The following is an 18,603-nucleotide window of genomic DNA, read 5'->3' on the forward strand; positions in this document are numbered from 1 at the left end:
ATTGGATTAGATTTACATCATGTAATAATTATTTTGTAAAACTTTGATTTTTTAAAAATATTTTTTTATTGTGTTTAGTAAGTATATTTTTAATTTTTTACAATTAAACTTTCACATTTATAAATTATATATAAGTGAGATGTTGTTATCATGTATTTAAATCAAAATATATTGATTATTATTAAGTTTATTTAAATATTTTGTTAAAAAAATAAAAAATCTTTTTTTATTAAAAATAATTATTACATGATTAATTTTTTCGGGTAAAATTTCGGATCCAACTCGATCTGACCCGAACCCAAAAACTCAATCTAATCCGATATTTTTTTTGTCAACTTAGGTCGCGTGAAATTTTGACACCTCCTAGAACTGCACAATAAATTAAATAAAAAATATTTTTTTATTAAAAATTTTTTTAAGAAAGACAAACAATTATAGGTTGGAAAAAAAGAATTTTTAACAAAATTTGAATACTTTCCTAATTTATTAAAAAATCATGGATAAATTAAGTGTCAAATTTAAAACAAATATTACATATTCCCAATCCTTCATCGCGCGCCATTCCACATCTGACCACGTTACTTCTTCTTCTCTCCTCTAACTTTCCTATTCACTATTCACGTTGTCTTTCACCACCGATTACTCCGCCGTCGGTGATCGAAACTGAAATTTGAGAGTAGTTTCGGAATCCTCTCTTTAAGGGCTATTTCCCACTACCCGTTTTGCAAGCTTTCAAGCGCTTTTTTTCAAACCCAAATTCCGGTCGCCGCTCGTTTCTCAGTCATCTGCCGTCGCCGACACTACCGAGGACCAACGTTATTTAGTTATTTGGCTGATCTATTTCGTATATTTGAGGTATATTTGAGGTATATTCGAAAGTTAGGGTTTTAAGTTTGGGGATTTTTGGTTAATTCGAGTTTATATACTTGATATATGGATATTTGTTTGGTTAATTCGAATTTCATATTTTTCGGGATTTGTTTTTGAATTTTCAGAATATATACATTAGATTTTAACCGTTATTGAATGTAATTATGGAATATTTCGGTTTTTGAATGTGTTAGTTAGTATATAAAAGTTCTGCATATTTAATTTCATATTTCGGAAGACTATAATTTCTTTGGTTGTTCTAGTAGTAGCATTAAATTTTGGTAGCTATGTCTCATTGGCAGATCTTATCTGCATATTGGGTGAAATTTTACATTAAGAAAATAATTCGTCCTCGCTTTTAAAAGATGTCATGCAGTTCATTGAGTTGGCTATAATTTGCAACTGGTCCCGAAGGATTAAAATCTAAAATGAAATTTCCACCTTTTTATTTTATATTTATTTTATATTATAATATGATGACAAGTTAGAAATATAAAATAGTCATGTTTGCATCTGGCATTTTCCTGTGATGCAAGTAAGGAGTTCGAAAATATAGATTCAGTCTTTACTAAACTGTAGCTCGAGTTTGGTTGTTTGTGCTTCTTTCTAAAACAAAAAGAGCTTATTGAGACAATTTAAATGTTTAGTGCTTTTTTATTATTTACTCGAAGAATTCCAAAAATATGAAATGGGATTTATTTTGTGTATGATCTCTCTGATAAAATGTGAAATTATTTAGTTATGCAAAAGAAGGTGTATGTGCAAGCAGATTGTTTTACTTCATTTTCCACTAAAATGTTTGTCTATTTGAAGTTAGATATATGGATGATATGTCATTAAATACAAATACATGTGCTTCTGATTTCTAGGTATTGATTTTGTTTCTGAAATGTTCTGCTCAATGAATATTGCTCTATCTTTTCTGGTGCATTTCATAGCAACTTGTGGTTGTCTAACAGATTAAGGTTAATAGTGAATAACATATTAAGGTTAATACTAACTTTGTTTAATTTGACATCCTTTTTGTTGAAGGATGGATACGAGGAAAACTTTTTATGTTCACGTTCTCGGTAGAATTGTATGTCCTTTTTATCAGTTGTGTAATGTTGAGTATGTCAAATTTGTTTTCATATTTTGAATTTCATGTGCATCATCTGTAGGGTAAAATTGTATCGTGACACCCTTTTTCGAAGGGTAAAACGCTCTTACGAGGATTTCCAAGGTATTTTGGACTATTTACGGTATGTATGTTTTCGATGGTGTGTGCTCTATGTTTATGAGTAAATGATTTTGGGATATTCTATATTTTATTTCAACCTCAGCTAGCCGATGATTTGGGACACGATGATCAGGGGAATTGCCTGTTCGGCTTATGATTCTATCTCCTATTATGGGCAGAAAGGTATTATGCTTCAACATTAAATTTATAATATATATATCCTTTCACTTTGTGTTGGATTTGGGTTATGTATGGAATATACAGATTTTATATTGCATGTCTAGGATGAAATGCAATTATACAATATGTAAGTAAAGACAATTTATGTTTGCAAGATTGTAGACTTTTTTGGTTAGAACTTCAAGTTCGATCTTAAGTTGTATTCCTTTATTTTGGTTTCAGGAGATCTGCGAGACTTCCTTTTCATATTACCAGGTTTTTGATTATGTGTTTTATTTCCTTTATTGAATCTTAAGTTTAATTCAGTTGTACTGTCATTGATTGGCCCGTAATTTGTTGTCTATGGTGTCTGAAGTGAGAGAAATATAATGAAGATAATTCTATTTGTTTTTTTTGTGTTCTCAGTGAGGTCCAATGTTAGTATTTGTGATGGATTTGTGACAAAGTTAGCTAAATAAGCCAATAACATAATTATATTCACATTGTATATTTGATGTTTATTTGATTTATTATTGGTTGTAGCTATTATATTGAAGTCGATTGAAAATATCTAATTTTTTTAAGAATTTGTTTGAGTATAATTTCAAATTGCCAGAATATTTAAATTAATATTTTCAAATTTTAGAGTTGTTTAAATTCTTCATTATATTATCGGTGTATTCATTTAAACAAACTAGCAGATTTGTTCGTTGTAGATCTGAGTTGGAAAGAAGCTCTTCGCATCTGTAGTCATGCCCGTGACTGCTTCAGCTATTTACTTCCTCATGATCAATCTTCGTTGCGATGTCCTTGTCAATCGTCTCAATTGTGACGATGTCAGGTTAGTTTAACCACGGTATTTATAAAACCGTGGGTAGTTTAACCACGGATTTTTAAAAAACCGTGGCTAATTTAACCACGGTTTAATCAAAACTGTGGTTAATTTAACCACGGATTTTCTCAAACCATGGTCAATTTAGACACTGTTTTTCACAAAATCGTGGATAGTTTAACCACGATTTTTTTTGAAAACCGTGGCTAATTTAACCGCGGTTTAATCAAAACTGTGGTTAAACAGTTAATTTAACCACGGTGGATTTAGCCACGGTTTCAAAAACCGTGGCTAAAACCGTGGTTAAATTTTTTAACCACGGTTTTAGCCACGGTTTTGGGCGTGGTTAAAACCAAAGAATTTTTGTAGTGATTGGGGAAAAATTAAATTGGAATGTAGTAGCTAGCCCTCTTAATTTTTTATTATCTTATTAAAATAATTATGTGGAAATGGGAATTAAGCATATATATACGATCGGACAAATTGCGATTAAGCACATGCATATATATATATATATATATATTCATGTATCTTGAAGCAGTTTATTTTTATTCATTATAAATTAGTCGATTAGATTTATAATCATTAGCATTAATTTTTCGCAGGTAGTGATGACTTACAAAATTGTTGGCAAATAACTTTTCCCCCCACCCTTAATTTTTATATTTGATAATTGAAAGACTATGTTTCATAGTTTAAAATACTTTATCGATAGGTTTCAAAATAAAAATAAATAAAAATACTTTATTGATATTTTCAAATTTCAGTTTAAAAAACCCTTAAAGATTCGATAGGTGGATAATCGTGTCTTGTCTTAAAAGTGTTATGTTTTTTCGGAAAAATCACTTTCGGTAAAGATAATACGTAGGTGTTTGGATTTTAGGTTTCTGCTTCAGCTTCTAGTCTAAATTTGTTTGAAAAAGAGTTCTCTAGCTTTTAGTTTCTATGCAAAAGTAGATTGTTCATACTTTTTTCGGGGGAAGAAATGCAAAATCTTTTATATCCGCACTCGTCGTTTTAATGTATAATCTAGTGCTCAAACAAACTAATAATGACAATTATTATAGCGATTTGTGTGAAAATAATTTTTGAAGGCGACTAGATTTTGTTCCTATTTGTAATTTTGGAGTTGGAGCTAGCCCAAGGAAATTATCAATCACTTACATTAAACAACATATTTAATCCTTTGATCAGTTTTCATATATGTTCTCAGTAATCGGTCTTTTAATTTATTGAAGTAATATTTTAGTTTTTTAATTTTATTAATTTTTATCAATTTTCTGATATCACGTCATCATTTTCTTATGTCCGTTAATATTTTCTGACATCGTATTAGATTTCGGACAAAACTGGAAAAAAAACTAAAATTACATAACTAAAACACAACTCTAACAAATTAATTAAAAATCAAAATAAAAAACATGAAAACTTAGATAACTAAACTAACAATTTTTTCGTAACAATAACGCACTTAGTGTTTACACAATATAAAAATTTTATTCAAACACAAATTTTAAATTTTTTTTACCTATAAAACATTGACTTTTTTTTAAAACAATTCCAAACGGAGCCTAAGTATTGAAATCATATGAACGTTCCGTGTTCTTAAAAGCACTAGATTTTAATGCGTACGTAGCAAAGAAACTTATATTGGACGTCTAAATAAATAACAATTTCCATTAATATCTTTTGGCAATAACGTTACCTATGCGTTTTTACAGCTAAATTAACATGCATTTATTAATTAATCATACACTAATAATTTATTTGTATGTTGCACAAAATTTAGTAAACTGTAAGGCATCGTTTTAAAACAAAACCACAAAATCAATTTAGTTTCCAGCAAATTGCTTGTGTCACAATTTCCATTCATAAATATATTTTTTACACAATATTCTGATATTATTATTATTATTATATTACGTAAGACCTTGGAAACCACCAATCCATTTAATACCCCAGATAAAAATACCATATATTAAACAACAATGGGAATAATATTAATATATTTATTAAAAATAACCCCTTGAAACTATCGAACTAATTTTAAAAAACTTCTATACCCACTTAATTAATCATAATATATCTTAAAACACTAAAATATATTTTTATGCACACAATTAGTGTGAATTAATTTATACCAAACGGTAAGTAAATCATGCAGGTACACAACGTTTTCTTGTTCGAAATCAATAATTTAAGTTGGCAAAATTTGTTGCGTAGCTCAACATCTATAACAAAATTACATAAAATGACAATATAAATGAAAACAGCATAATTTCGTCACTATATGAAACAAATGTCGACGCATTAATTAATTGCATTCCACAAAATCTCGAACCAAATTTTCTTTGATGACAAAATTCTCTTGTCGTTAAAGTTATTTACTTCTTTGCTTCTAAGTTTTTTCTTTCTCATTTGCACACAAAAACTCACATGCATCGCTGCGTAATCTGTGTTTCAAGAAAGTTTTGATTCGGTGATTGCATGGAAAAGGAAGTATATCGACGCCTTTTTTTAAAAAAAGAAAGATTGCATTTAATTTAAATTCCGGATATGAATACTGGGGAGCAAGTAAAAAGGAAGGGGTTTATATATATATATATGGATAAATAATCTTAATTTCTGAGCATTTTTCAGAGGTGGGGTTTTTTTTTTTTTTGGAAAAAAGAAAGGTAAAAATGGATCTCAGGTGGTGGTGGATTGGGTTGTTCGCGGCGGTGATCGGCGGCGGTGGCGGCTGTGGAGTGACGTATAATGGGAGGTCTTTGATTATTAATGGGGAGAGGAAGCTTTTGTTTTCTGGCTCCATTCATTATCCAAGAAGTACACCTGATGTATGTATATATATATTTTTCTCTGCACATTATTAGTTTTCAGTTTGTGTTTTCTTGTTCATGGTGTCTTAGAATTAACATTTGATTTGTCTTATACCAAGACTCATTTTTACATTTTATATAAAGGTTTGATCTTATGACATCTATGTGAGCATCATTGAGGACGTCTGCTTTTTGACTCATGTGATGAAAATATGCATTTAATAGATAAAACGTCACTTCAACAATGTTCACATGAAGCGATTTCCATAATATTAATGTTTATTTTTACATATATAGAGCTCATGAGTATCAGTCCGTCGTGCGTTCATGAGGTCCATGCTCGCGAGCCTTAGCTAACTATGTGAATAATAAAAAATATCATGAGGCAACTATTAGATTTTAAAATCATCATTAATAGGATCGGAGCTAATAAATACTCGAATATAATATACTATGTGATATTGTGTTTTTCCAAGTGAAAAATTAAGAATATAATCTTAACTCTTACCAAGCTAGAGAAATGCATCAGAGAAGGATAACTCGAAATTCTAATCGAGAACATCGTTGAATTCTATGTTACAGAAGATTATAGATGTATTACGAGCGTGTACACATTAGTTGTCACGTTTTATTAAATTGTATATTCGATCAAATTAAATACATTTATTCGTTTATGGAGTTTGGCTTCAAAAATTTCGACAAAGACAATGATTTACTTTGTGGAGTAATTTCAATGCGCACAATTAGTGTATTGTTTAAATTTTTAGGTATAAAGTACACATTCCTCAAAATTGCACATAAAATAAAATTTTATATATTTTGTACATAATAATTTCTTTATATATATAAAAAATACAAATTTTTGCCGCTAACCGTACCGTGAGTCCAAAAACGTAGAATATTTTCCCCATAGATTTTTCCTCAATCGAACAGTCATTTACTAATATTTCAAATGTACGTATAGATGTGGCCAGCTCTAATTTCGAAGGCCAAAGAAGGAGGACTCGATGCAATTGATACTTACGTTTTTTGGAACCTCCACGAGCCCCGACAACGAGAGGTATACCATACCAACTACATTACACATATATGCTAATTAATTAATAAATAATATGAAAATAAAAAATTATATTTTCATAAATCACTTTTTATGTTGGGTTTTCAGTATGATTTCAGTGGAAGACGCGATATAGTGAGATTTATAAAGGAAGTACAAGCTCAAGGTCTCTATGTTTGCCTTCGGATTGGACCTTTCATCGAGAGCGAATGGTCTTATGGGTAACTATATTCTTAACAGTCCCTAATTAGGATTATAGAACCAAATTGTATTATACAACTTGATTAAATTCAAGTATACAATCAGGTCTGAATTGGTTTTGTAGAAGAACGTTTTATCAATGATCATGAGATTTCCTCTAGCAACATTTTTTCGGATGATTATATCGCACGAAGTTGATCTAGCCAGTGTGATTTGTAAATTATTGAAATATCTCAAGAGTAAAAAAAAAAAATGAAACGTAACACAAGTGCTTGTCTAAGAACAGTTTTCTTTTTGCAGAGGCCTACCATTTTGGCTACATGATGAGGTACCTCAAATTGTGTATAGATCCCATAACGAAGCCTTCGAGGTATTTTTAATTATTTATTTCATTGTACATTTCTTAGGCGAATTCAAGAAAATATCGAGTTATATATATATATCAAATAAATTCTTATGCTTCGTAATTCTCGTCCAATGATCCAATCTCGCAGCGTCACATGGAAAGCTTTACAACAAAAATAGTGACCTTATTAAAGTCCGAAAATTTATTTGCTTCACAGGGTGGTCCAATCATATTATCTCAGGTGCAACTTTTTTTCTTCACCATCATTAATTTATTTACTTTTAATTAATTTTAGTGGAGATTTTTTAATTTAATATATTGGATGTCTATTTTTTAAATAAAAATTTGTAGAATTAATTCAAAAGATTATTATAAAACAGATCGAGAATGAGTACCAAAATGTTGAGAGAGCTTTTCGTGAAAATGGGCCTCCATATGTTCGATGGGCCGCAGAAATGGCTGTGGGCCTCAATACTGGTGTGCCATGGGTTATGTGCAAACAGGATGATGCTCCTGACCCAGTGGTAAAAGACTAATGCGCTTTAACTGATTATTGGGCCAGTTGGCCCAATATTACGTATTGGCCACTAACATTAACATATACATTTTATATATTATAACAAAAATTGCAGATTAATGCATGCAATGGGATGAGATGTGGGGAAACGTTTGTAGGACCTAATTCACCAAGCAAACCGGCTCTTTGGACAGAAAACTGGACACATTTGTAAGATATAACCCGTCCATCGACCTTTTTTAAGGTCGCTGCCGCTCGTGTTTGAAATTTATTCTTCTTTTTTGCATGCGGAAAGCTACGACGTATACGGGAACATAACGAAAATAAGATCAGCAGAGGACATCGCGTATCATACCGCTCTGTTCATCATAAAAAAGAATGGGAGCTTCATAAACTATTATATGGTATATATATGTAATTTAAATTTAAGCATTGAATACTTTTTATGCTTCGCTGATGGATGTTTTTGTGTACATTTTTCAGTATCATGGCGGAACGAATTTTGGGAGGACGGCGGCTGGATTCATTATAACCAGTTATTATGATCAAGCTCCATTGGACGAGTATGGTATGTTATGCGAATATTTGTTAAAATTTTACTTCACCATGTATTGAAACAATTAATGACAAGAAAATGTTGAACTCTATGTGTAAAAATCATTTTTAGGTCTCATTAGGCAGCCAAAATGGGGTCATCTGAAAGAGTTACATGCTGCAGTGAAGTTGTGCTCACACACATTGCTTTATGGATCACAATCTAATTTCACTTTAGGTGGTGAGCTACAAGAAGTAAGGATAAATTTGTTAAATCTTAGATGGTAAATTTTTTTTTAAAAAAAGAATTATAAATATAATTTATTTGTTTGTTTCATTTGAAAACAGGCTTATGTATACCATCAAGATTCTGGAGAATGTGCAGCATTTCTTGTAAATAAAGATGCTTCAAAAGAAGCAGAGGTCCAGTTCCTAAATGTATCATACAATTTGCCTCCTAAATCAATCAGCATCTTACCAGATTGCAAGACCGTAGCATTTAATACAGCAAAGGTATATATGTACTTATTTACTCCATATCTAATCTTCTATATATCTATTGATGATTATATATAGCTCGCGAGCAACTCGAATTGGGCTCTGTTTTTCAATTTTTGTCACTCGAACTTGACTTGGCTCGCGTGAACCTATAGTTTTTTATATGTCACAGGTAAGCACCAAGCCTAGCACAAGATTGGCGCGGCTAGCAGTGAAGTTGGACTCATCAGAGCAATGGCAACAATCCAAAGAAGTCATTCCCGTATATGATGGAATCAAGTTATTTTCGAATACATTGTTGGAGCAAACAGAGACGACACGAGATGCATCGGATTATCTGTGGTACACAGCCAGGTAAAGTTGCGTGCTTTTCCCAGCCATGAAATCGCGATATGGCGGAATACATCTGAGCAAATATATTGTTGATTGTTTTTGTAACATCTTTGCTGCATGATCAGTTATTCGGTATCGACAAACACAACATCCATGCTCAGTGTTACGTCCCGTGGACATGTTCTACGAGCATTCGTCAATGGAGAATTTGTTGGTATACTGTTCAAGTACTTATAGTCATGCTGATATATATAATAGTTCATATGTTTAGAAAAATTGAAATATTATATATGTAAAAAATATATATTTTTCCAGGTTCTGCACATGGATTTTTTAGAAATCCAGGTTTTACATTAGGGGTCAGTGTCCCTTTAACCTGTGGAGAGAACAACATTTCATTGCTCAGCGTTATGGTTGGGCTACCGGTACTATGCTACGTACTCTTACAATATCTCTGATAATATTATGAAGCATATTAATTCTTTAGGGTGTATTTGATATATTTATTAACTTGTATAACGATAGGATTCGGGGGCGTATATGGAGCGTAGAGCAGCTGGCTTGCAAAATGTGAGCATTCAAATAAATGAAGAAGTGCAAAATATAACCAACTATTCGTGGGGATATCAGGTAAAAATTATTTTATTGCATAATATGCAGAAGATTTTGCCATATAAAAAAATGCTGAAAATCAGTTTCATGCAATAATATTGACTAGATTGGATTAGTCGGAGAAAGGTTACAGTTTTACTTGGGGGAAGATGCAAGCAGCGCGAAATGGGTCGATTTCTGTCCCACGCCTCAGCCACTTACATGGTATAAGGTAAGATTTAGTCGATCGTGTAAATTCTTTAATTTAATTTGCAACTTCATTGAACTAAACAAGATGCATGGTTTCTTGGTTTTTAAGTCAAAATTCGACGCACCCGCTGGCACGGATCCGGTGGTGGTAAATCTTGGCTCGATGGGGAAAGGTGAAACATGGGTGAACGGCCAAAGTATAGGCAGGTACTGGATATCCTTTCGCACTCCCGACGGCTCGCCTTCACAGATACGGTACGCCAATATCATGTATTAGTCACAAGTTGGGAAAATATGTTTCAAGTACCACAACATGTTCTTTTTGCTGATTCATGATTATACGCACATGTATATATATGATTTCAGGTATCATATACCAAGATCCTTCCTCAAACCTACAGATAACCAGCTAGTGCTGTTTGAAGAAGAAACTGGTAATCCACTTGGAGTTATAGTAGAGACAGTATCGATAGCTAGTGAAGATAATGGCAAGCATCATCGGAAGCGACGTTGGGGGAGAAGGTATTTATAATAAAAGGTTTATTAATATTTACTATGTATAAATTGTGAACATCATATAAATTTTGTTTGGTTTTTCATTCTCAGGTGCTTTAGGCGATGAGAAAATTTGCATGTATAGTTGAAAGGGTCAACATGGTACAGATTTCACAGCCATTTAGCAATGTACAACATGCAAAATATATATAAGTTATTTTTCGGATCTCGTGTCTTTATAATTATCCTGTAACATGTTACTTTCCGTGATCTCGAATGAAAATTTCTCATATATATATGTCATCGCATTCGATTGATATATCCTTTTTAGGAAGTGTCGATGCCACCCATGGGGTACCACGCTGCACCCTCACTGCAGCATCGATTTTTTCCCTTTTTGAATAGAAGACAGTATGTATCCATCAACCAAAGAATTGTCAAATAAAATTAACATTTATTAATTCATAATTTCAATTAAACCATAAGTTATACCCATGAAAAGCCTCGTCAGATGTCAGCGTTTTTGGCTTCTTTGATCGATGGAGTAATTAAGTGAGCATCAAGGTTCGATTTCTCTTACTAAAATTTTTTCGGGTGAGGCATAGAGTTTGTCAAATATGATTTACCTGATTAATATAATTTGCACACTATGCACCAGCTACTTACTGTGTATATCAATTTTACCAATATATATAAAAAGGAAAATGCTACATGTACACATTGATTTACACACTGGGTTATACACTACACATGAAATTACAAAATTATCTCTCTACTTGATTTGAAAAAAATCTTTCCAAAATACATTAAAGATATTTATGTCATTTCAAGTGCAACGTGTAATCCAACGTGTAATCCTCTATTTACACATAGCATCACCCATATAAAAATAACGGACATGTAGAAGGTGTCGTAACAAACACATCTCACGTCCAAAAGAAACAGAAAAAATAAAAAGGAATAAATGGACGGCTTAATTATAGCGTCGATGGCTTGGGGATCCATAAACTTATTAGTTTAGGGGAAAAATGAAAGCAGTAAAAGCGAGGGAAAGATACGCAAAGTTCATTGAAATTTATTGATTTGACTATTAAGAATCCGATGTTAGCTAATTCATGGTTGATGTGTTATTCTAAATTTGGACTGAGATCTCGAGTAAATTTGTAATATAATTGTTACATAGAAAAAGTGGATGCCATACCAGTTGATATGTAAAATTTGGGAAGGTTCGATCCTATCCCATGGTCCCATGGGGTAGGTGGAAGTATGTGAATCACAAAAGTCCACACCACCTATGGGGTAATAGGACCGAGTTTTCCGTAAAGTTTGTATTATTTTTTAAAAGTGTTTCTAAATTTAAAACTTTATTTTAGAGAAAATTATTTTTTTGGTCCTGTATATTTGTCACTTTGCGATTTCAGTCTTTTATATTTTTAAATTTCAGTTTTAGTCCTCTATCTTTATTTTTTTGGCAATTTTAGTCCTTTTTCCGACGTAGCACAGACGTTGGCACCAATTCAGTGCTGATGTGGAGCTGACGTGTACAGTGACACGTAAGCATTTTCGAGTAAAAAAGGACCGAAATTATCAAAAATCGGAACATGCAAGATTAAAACTGAAATATGAAAACATATATAAAGGACCAAAATCGCAAAATGACAAATATACATAACTAAATTTGGAGTTTTTCCCTTTATTTTATTTTATCAAAAGTAAATGCACAACTTACAAAAGGAGTACTCAATAACTTACACCAAATCACAATAGTCCATATTGGGCTACTACAACTTTGAATTCTCACAAAAAACAAGCACATATCAACTTTCTCGTAAATTACTTCGCAAACACAATTTTATTGGGGCAGTGGGATATCCGCAAGGTCCTCTCTAAATGGAACTTGCTGCATTTCAATTCTTCCACTTGCGCTCAAGTGTCCACCCTCCATTTGGGTTTGGGTCACGGTGTCGAATTTCGCCGGCTCGATGAACGTGACGACTTTGTCTTTCCGGAACATCAGATAGATCACCGATATTATATAGATCGCCATGAGTGGAAATACTAAGATTCCGATGAACACATTCCCTACTTTGGGCAAACTATTGTGGGCAATCCAACCCACAAATGCTGTGATCAGATAGTAGATATTGATGCCTATGATCCCGAGTCCCAATATCCATGATATCACGATAATCTGTAATTTTAATTATATAAAATAATTCAATTTATTGAAATCGTAGAAACCAAAAACGTATGGATCTCACAAAAAAAAAAAAAAAAATTAGAAAGACATCCATGTTATACCAGCTAGTATGATAAACTTACGTAGATGGAATTCTTGTGAGGTCCCATCTTGGTGGATGTGCTACTGAATTTAAGGAGCGGAATAAGAGCGAAGGGAAGTTCGAAAGATAGTATCATCTGCACAAGACATATTTTCCATGACATATTATTTGAGTTATTAGAAGATTGCATAAAATTAATGAAATAATTTTATAATTTGTGCAATAAATATTTATTTGTACTAACCGATGCAATGATGATTAATCGGCCAGCTGCATGAGATCCTCCGACGATTGAAACAACTAGACTTGGTGTTATAGCAATGCACCTGGTCACCAAATTTCTAAGCCATTTTCTCATCTTCAGATCCAAGAAACCCTGAATGGATCAATCCAATAAAATAAGTATCTTTAATTCTTACAATAGTCGTATGTATATATATACGCAATTTTAACCAATCAACGAATTTCTTGTAGTGCTAGCATTGACTTTGAGACATATACTCGACTAATTTAATAGATGAAATATTATATTTTTCCCAAAACCTGCATGATGAATTGTCCCGCATAAGTGCCGGTAATGGTAGAACTTTGGCCCGAGGCTAGCAGTGCAATTGCATACACAGTTGAACTTGATTTGCCCAAAACATTCTGTTACCACAAAAAAGTCATATTATTTGTTTCCAATTACTTGAAAACCACAATTTAATTTAAATGAAAATAAACTGGACCTTGAGCAGGAATGAAGCAGAATTGAGCGTTAAATCCTGGCAAATATTTGTATTATCATCAGAGAGATTATCGGCCGAGCAAACCGCGCCCGATACGGAAATGATCGCGACGTTGATCAAAAACGCTACAAAGAGCGCAAATCCACTCTCGATCAAAAAGTATCGACATGCATCCTGACATTCAAATATATCCATTGTCATGAAATAAGAAAATGTTTATTTAAAATCAACACTACTCCTGGTGATATATGTGCACATGTGTATATAAAACATTTAAGTGGAAAGAGTTATAGCAACACTGTCTACAAAAACATTCTCCTTCTGCATCATAAGTTCATAACCATTCATTTGATGTACGTAACACTTCATGCGAAATAAATGGTGGATGCATATATAAAGTACATTCGGTATATGCTCACACTAGTGTAGCATTACATGCACTCATGTACATCTAACATTTTTCTATATGTGCATATATGTGTGTGTGTTTTTTTTTTAAAATCATTGTCACGTGTCTCCATTTGATTCACAAAGAATAAAGTTTGAATTTTGACTATTTTGTTACTTCGGTACTAAAAGAAGAGAGAGGGGCATTGGTAAAAACAAAAGAAGAAGAGAAGACAACTCAAGTAATGAATGAGTAGTTATGTTGAGAAGTCAACGATTGTAAGAGAGAGAACTTGAAACTTTGACTTTTTACTCGCATAATATTTTAATTGACCGTCAGCCAGAAAATAATAACAATAAGCCCCATTAGAAAAAAAGTTGACGATTAGATTTAATTTCATCACATCATGATACCAAGTTGAAGAAATTATTATATGCGAAAAAAAATGTACAGTTTTTTCTTCTTTGTTTTTTTTTTTTTGGAGAAGAATTTCCAAGCTAGCTAGGCCTCCCGTTATTCACCTACTATTATCTATTTTCATAGGTATGTTGACAAAATATGATAAGAACAATAGGTTAGGTTCGCAATTACTCATTATTTATTAATGAAATAACAATAAAGTTTTCAGAAATATATTTACATGATGAGACCAATTTAAGAAATTTTATGATGAATACAAAAATTACTCGATAGAGTGATCAACTATAAAATAAAAATTTATACCTCTGTCACATATTTTAAGGCCGTGTTTGTATTAATTAAAAGGATTTGGATTTGTGGAAAAAGTGATTTAAAATTTATGACTAGCTTGGAGAGTAGATTAACAAGTACAATTTCAAATTCTCAATTCTAATTTTGAGCCAAAATAATACATTAATTAATAAATTTGAGACGTACGTATTTTAAATCAAATCTATGTATCCAAATTCAACCTAAAAAAATATCAAATCCTTCTATCCAAATGCAACCTAAAAGATTAATTAAACTCTAAGTTGCGGATCGGAATTGTTCTCTTTGGAATATATAGTTGTCTCCAGGATCAAACTATTATCAATTGATCATGAGAGAATATAATAATCTATAAGTTGGACTTACATTGATGCCCCGGACTGAATTGGGTATCTTTCTGGAGAGGACGAGGGCAGAATGAAGGAAAAGATTATGCCTGCATACATATAAATAATAAATAAATAAATATTATTTCTTTAAAACTTTTTAAGAAAAAAAGGAATTAATTTAGTAAAGAAAATTAATCGTACGGCATGACTAGAGCCCCAAGCAGCGCAATAGCATCGCCAGTAGCACCTTGGCCTTTAAGCTTAGGTATAAACATTCCTTTCAACACATCAGCTGCCGGAGGCTTAACATAGCTCAACTCCCCGAAAAAACATGCAGCCATCACGAATACTAAAATTGCTATTAAAAGTTCCAGTTTTCTCACCTGTTTCGACATTCAAATTCATCCATTTTATACAACGAGATTTGAATTTGACTAACATGCATGCGAAGTATATAATTCATATCCAGTGGATTTGAAATTCATCATAATCAACTACGAGAAAAAGTTAGCGGCTAGGAATTGATTAATTAAGACAGTGGGGGATCAAATCACTATTGAAAGAAATGGGATCTTTTTTAAACACCATCCGTGTTCTTAGCTTTTAATTGACTTTCTCCTGCAACATGTTTTTGTTATTTGAATGAACAGTCAATGCTATCTAAATTGTTTGCATCTGTTTGTATTTATTTTATATGCCGAAAGTGGTTCGTATTATTATAATATTCTTATTGTTATATTTAATTTCATTTGCAGGATACGTCGTCGTTTCTAGTTTCTACGATGAAGCCCATTCACTTAATTGCATTCTGATATTGATACTGTACGGGCATTTAATATGTAAAATAACTTATCTACATAAATATAAATATCATGTCAGTTCATAATAAATTAGACATATATATAGTCAGAGACTCAGAATAATCTTCTATGCATGAATATATATATCCTAGTTAATCCTCATCCGTAAAATATTCACTAATATAATGATATGTTAATTAATTATATATTGTCAATCTTTTATGTACGGTTAGAATTTCCAATGTTAATATATGATCTAATCGATTCAATTTATTATAAGCAGTACTCTTTTACCTTGTATTAGAATCAATTCAAAAGATAATGTCAACTTACAAAGTACTATTTAAATTAGCTGATGACGAAGTGATAGTTTGTACGCACATATATATTTGCTCAGGATCATGCCTTTATATATATATATATATATATATATACAAGAATAACGTGTGTGTGAATGTGTGCCTATATGTATTCTTCTTTTTTTCTTTTTTTTTTTCGTGTACTTGATATAGTACTTGTATTGAATTCTAGGTAGGAAGAACATTTCAATATTGAAGTCCACTATAATAAAATAGGAAATTATATTATTGAAAGTCGTGCTCCAAAATTAATTTAACTCGTTTATCTTATATATATATATATATATAATTAGTTGTCATTTAAATACCATTTTTCACTTTGTCCTAAATTTCTGATTAATTCTAAACTTACCCCAAATCTTTGGAGTCCGATCAAGAGGAGCGTGCTGCAGCCGGTGAACAGCACCCCAACCCAAAGTGGGATGTGAAACAATATGTTGAGAGCAAAGGCCGTCCCAATCACTGTCCAAAATCAAATATCATTCGTCACAAGGATTCATTTCTAAATTCATGCATCTTTTCTGTAAAAAGATTACTTTCTTCTGTAATATAATTCCATTTCATGTCACAACTTTTAAACGGGGAAAGAGACCAAAAACCATGCACATAATTTTCAATTATTATAAGACTAAAATTGAAGGTGCATGAAATAATTTAACTAATTTAATCATTACAACTTATGCAAATTTGTAAGTATATACCTTCGGGAATGTCTGCAGCTATGACGGCAACCTCAGCCAATAGCCATAGACAATATCTCACCAGCGGCGGGTACTCCGATTTGCATAGCTCCGACAGGTGTTGCCCTACGCACGCATTAAAATAAAATCAAACCACGAAACTATTTTTCTTTTTTTACACAGTCAGAAATCATGTATAATATATATATATATATATATATATATATATAATGTTAAATTAAATATCAAGTAATTATGATATATAGAATTAATTCCTAAAATTTGATCACCTGTGGTAACTCCAAGATTTGCAGCAAGAGATTGAATTATGAGAGCAAAGATCAATCCAATAAGGACCACCCATAGTAACTGCAAATTCATAAATAATATATAAACAATTATTAAGATGTGTCCATGTATCTATTTATTTTATATATTTAGAATATGTGCGTGTGTACGTTTATTTGAATACCAATAATAGTACAAAATATATATATTTCAGAGTACAGATCCAGTTGACTCCTTACTTCGTATCTATGGTTTGCTCCGGCTTGTAAATCAGTTTCCACTGTCGGGACATGCAGTAAAAAATTAGCAAGTAAATAATATAATTAAATAAGAGAGTGAATTCATTAATTTGTAGGTACTGTAGCTAGGTGGCGAGACTGATCTTACAGTTTCCGGGATCGAGGTAAGCTAGAGAAACCAAAAAACCTGGGCCAACATATGACAAAAAGTTTCTCCATCCTGGTTTCTGCATCATAGTTTTCGAAACATAAATATTATTCAAGATTCATATGTAAATTTACTATCATTATTTTTTTCCCCACGAACCATCACTTTTAATTCATGATTCAATTGTTTATTCAGATTTCTACTCAAGATTTCCAATAAATTTTGGATTCGGCCTCCACATAAGTTATTCTTTGAAAGCGTAAGATTGCACTAAAAATTATTCTTGGAATTTCTTTGACGAAATGAGCAAAGCAAACGTAGAAAAATTGAGCAGAAGATATATATATATTTATTAATCTTAAATGTGGAGAGAGAGAGAGGAGAAAGTCACCGGATGCGCATGGTATTCTTTTTCACCATCAAAATGTTTGCTGCCGGAGCTCACGCCGCCGGCGGGCGGCGTCTCCGCCACAGAAACCACCCGGCCGTTGATGTTCCTCCCGCCACTTTGCAGCTCTTCTTGTTGCAAGCTTGCCATTCTCTGATATCACAATTTTAATACTCTATATTTTTCCCCGAAATATTTTTAATCGATTTCCTTTGGAGCTTTTTTTTATTTAATTTGTGTCAGTGGCATGGCGTTTATTTATAGCTCATGGGAATATAATACCGCCTGTTCAAAAACGTTCTCCCCTTTTTGTTTGTTTAGTTCATTTTCTGAATTTTTTTTACAAAAAAGGATTTTTGACGGGATTTTTAGAGTTTTACTATACATTACAAATTACGGTTCAAAACTTTAATAAAAAAGGTACTTTTCTAAGGTAATTAATTAAGAAAGTTTACTTTACTTTCTTGACCAAGCCCAGTACCTTATTGATATATATAATCCAAGGATGATTAATAAGACTCATCCATTTATTTTATTTTGATGTAAATTTAACATCAAAATAAT

General features: G+C 32.0%; 2 protein-coding genes across 6 annotated transcripts; one reads left to right on the forward strand and one right to left on the reverse strand.

The window, feature by feature from the left end:
- Positions 1-569: 569 nt before the first annotated feature.
- On the forward strand, positions 570-10,963 carry LOC140866657 (beta-galactosidase 6-like). Of its 5 annotated transcripts, none has more exons than XM_073271690.1 (25): positions 570-866; positions 1,903-1,948; positions 2,031-2,092; positions 2,193-2,272; positions 2,492-2,524; positions 2,965-3,089; positions 5,752-5,917; positions 6,864-6,959; positions 7,065-7,177; positions 7,458-7,527; positions 7,652-7,744; positions 7,884-8,027; positions 8,136-8,230; positions 8,316-8,424; positions 8,504-8,588; positions 8,688-8,809; positions 8,903-9,067; positions 9,225-9,406; positions 9,511-9,599; positions 9,701-9,810; positions 9,911-10,015; positions 10,104-10,208; positions 10,296-10,441; positions 10,553-10,708; positions 10,793-10,963. In XM_073271690.1, the coding sequence occupies exons 6-25, from the start codon at positions 3,001-3,003 to the stop codon at positions 10,806-10,808; spliced, it is 2,256 nt and encodes a 751-aa protein (XP_073127791.1). In that variant the 5' UTR covers positions 570-866; positions 1,903-1,948; positions 2,031-2,092; positions 2,193-2,272; positions 2,492-2,524; positions 2,965-3,000; the 3' UTR covers positions 10,809-10,963. The 5 variants fall into 5 exon arrangements, with proteins under 5 accessions (XP_073127791.1, XP_073127790.1, XP_073127788.1 ...); XM_073271689.1 differs by having other exon boundaries at positions 570-855; XM_073271687.1 differs by lacking the exon at positions 1,903-1,948.
- A 1,404-nt stretch (positions 10,964-12,367) lies between these two features.
- LOC140865361 (metal transporter Nramp7.2-like) lies at positions 12,368-18,262 on the reverse strand. The gene is made up of 13 exons (XM_073269975.1): positions 18,043-18,262; positions 17,652-17,730; positions 17,504-17,544; positions 17,267-17,345; positions 16,998-17,102; positions 16,649-16,758; positions 15,339-15,520; positions 15,175-15,244; positions 13,692-13,865; positions 13,507-13,611; positions 13,208-13,339; positions 13,004-13,099; positions 12,368-12,872 (listed from the first exon to the last, which is right to left on the reverse strand). Exons 1-13 carry the CDS (start codon positions 18,187-18,189, stop codon positions 12,534-12,536), a joined length of 1,659 nt encoding a protein of 552 aa, XP_073126076.1. The 5' UTR covers positions 18,190-18,262; the 3' UTR covers positions 12,368-12,533.
- Positions 18,263-18,603: the final 341 nt, after the last annotated feature.

This window comes from Henckelia pumila, chromosome 4, assembly GCF_033568475.1.
Source record: "Henckelia pumila isolate YLH828 chromosome 4, ASM3356847v2, whole genome shotgun sequence".
Lineage (NCBI taxonomy): Eukaryota > Viridiplantae > Streptophyta > Magnoliopsida > Lamiales > Gesneriaceae > Henckelia > Henckelia pumila.

Bases quoted from the DNA above. Each gene is read 5' to 3' on its own strand.
- LOC140866657 (XM_073271690.1), top strand. From the start codon at position 3,001: ATGCCCGTGACTGCTTCAGCTATTTACTTCCTCATGATCAATCTTCGT. The intron at 9,068-9,224 runs GTATATATGTAC...TATATGTCACAG, and splicing joins TAGCATTTAATACAGCAAAG to GTAAGCACCAAGCCTAGCAC. The intron at 10,442-10,552 runs GTACGCCAATAT...ATATGATTTCAG, and splicing joins GGCTCGCCTTCACAGATACG to GTATCATATACCAAGATCCT.
- LOC140865361 (XM_073269975.1), bottom strand. From the start codon at position 18,189: ATGGCAAGCTTGCAACAAGAAGAGCTGCAAAGTGGCGGGAGGAACATC. The intron at 17,103-17,266 runs GTGATCAAATTT...ATGCGTGCGTAG, and splicing joins AAATCTTGGAGTTACCACAG to GGCAACACCTGTCGGAGCTA. The intron at 13,100-13,207 runs GTTAGTACAAAT...TGTCTTGTGCAG, and splicing joins GATTAATCATCATTGCATCG to ATGATACTATCTTTCGAACT.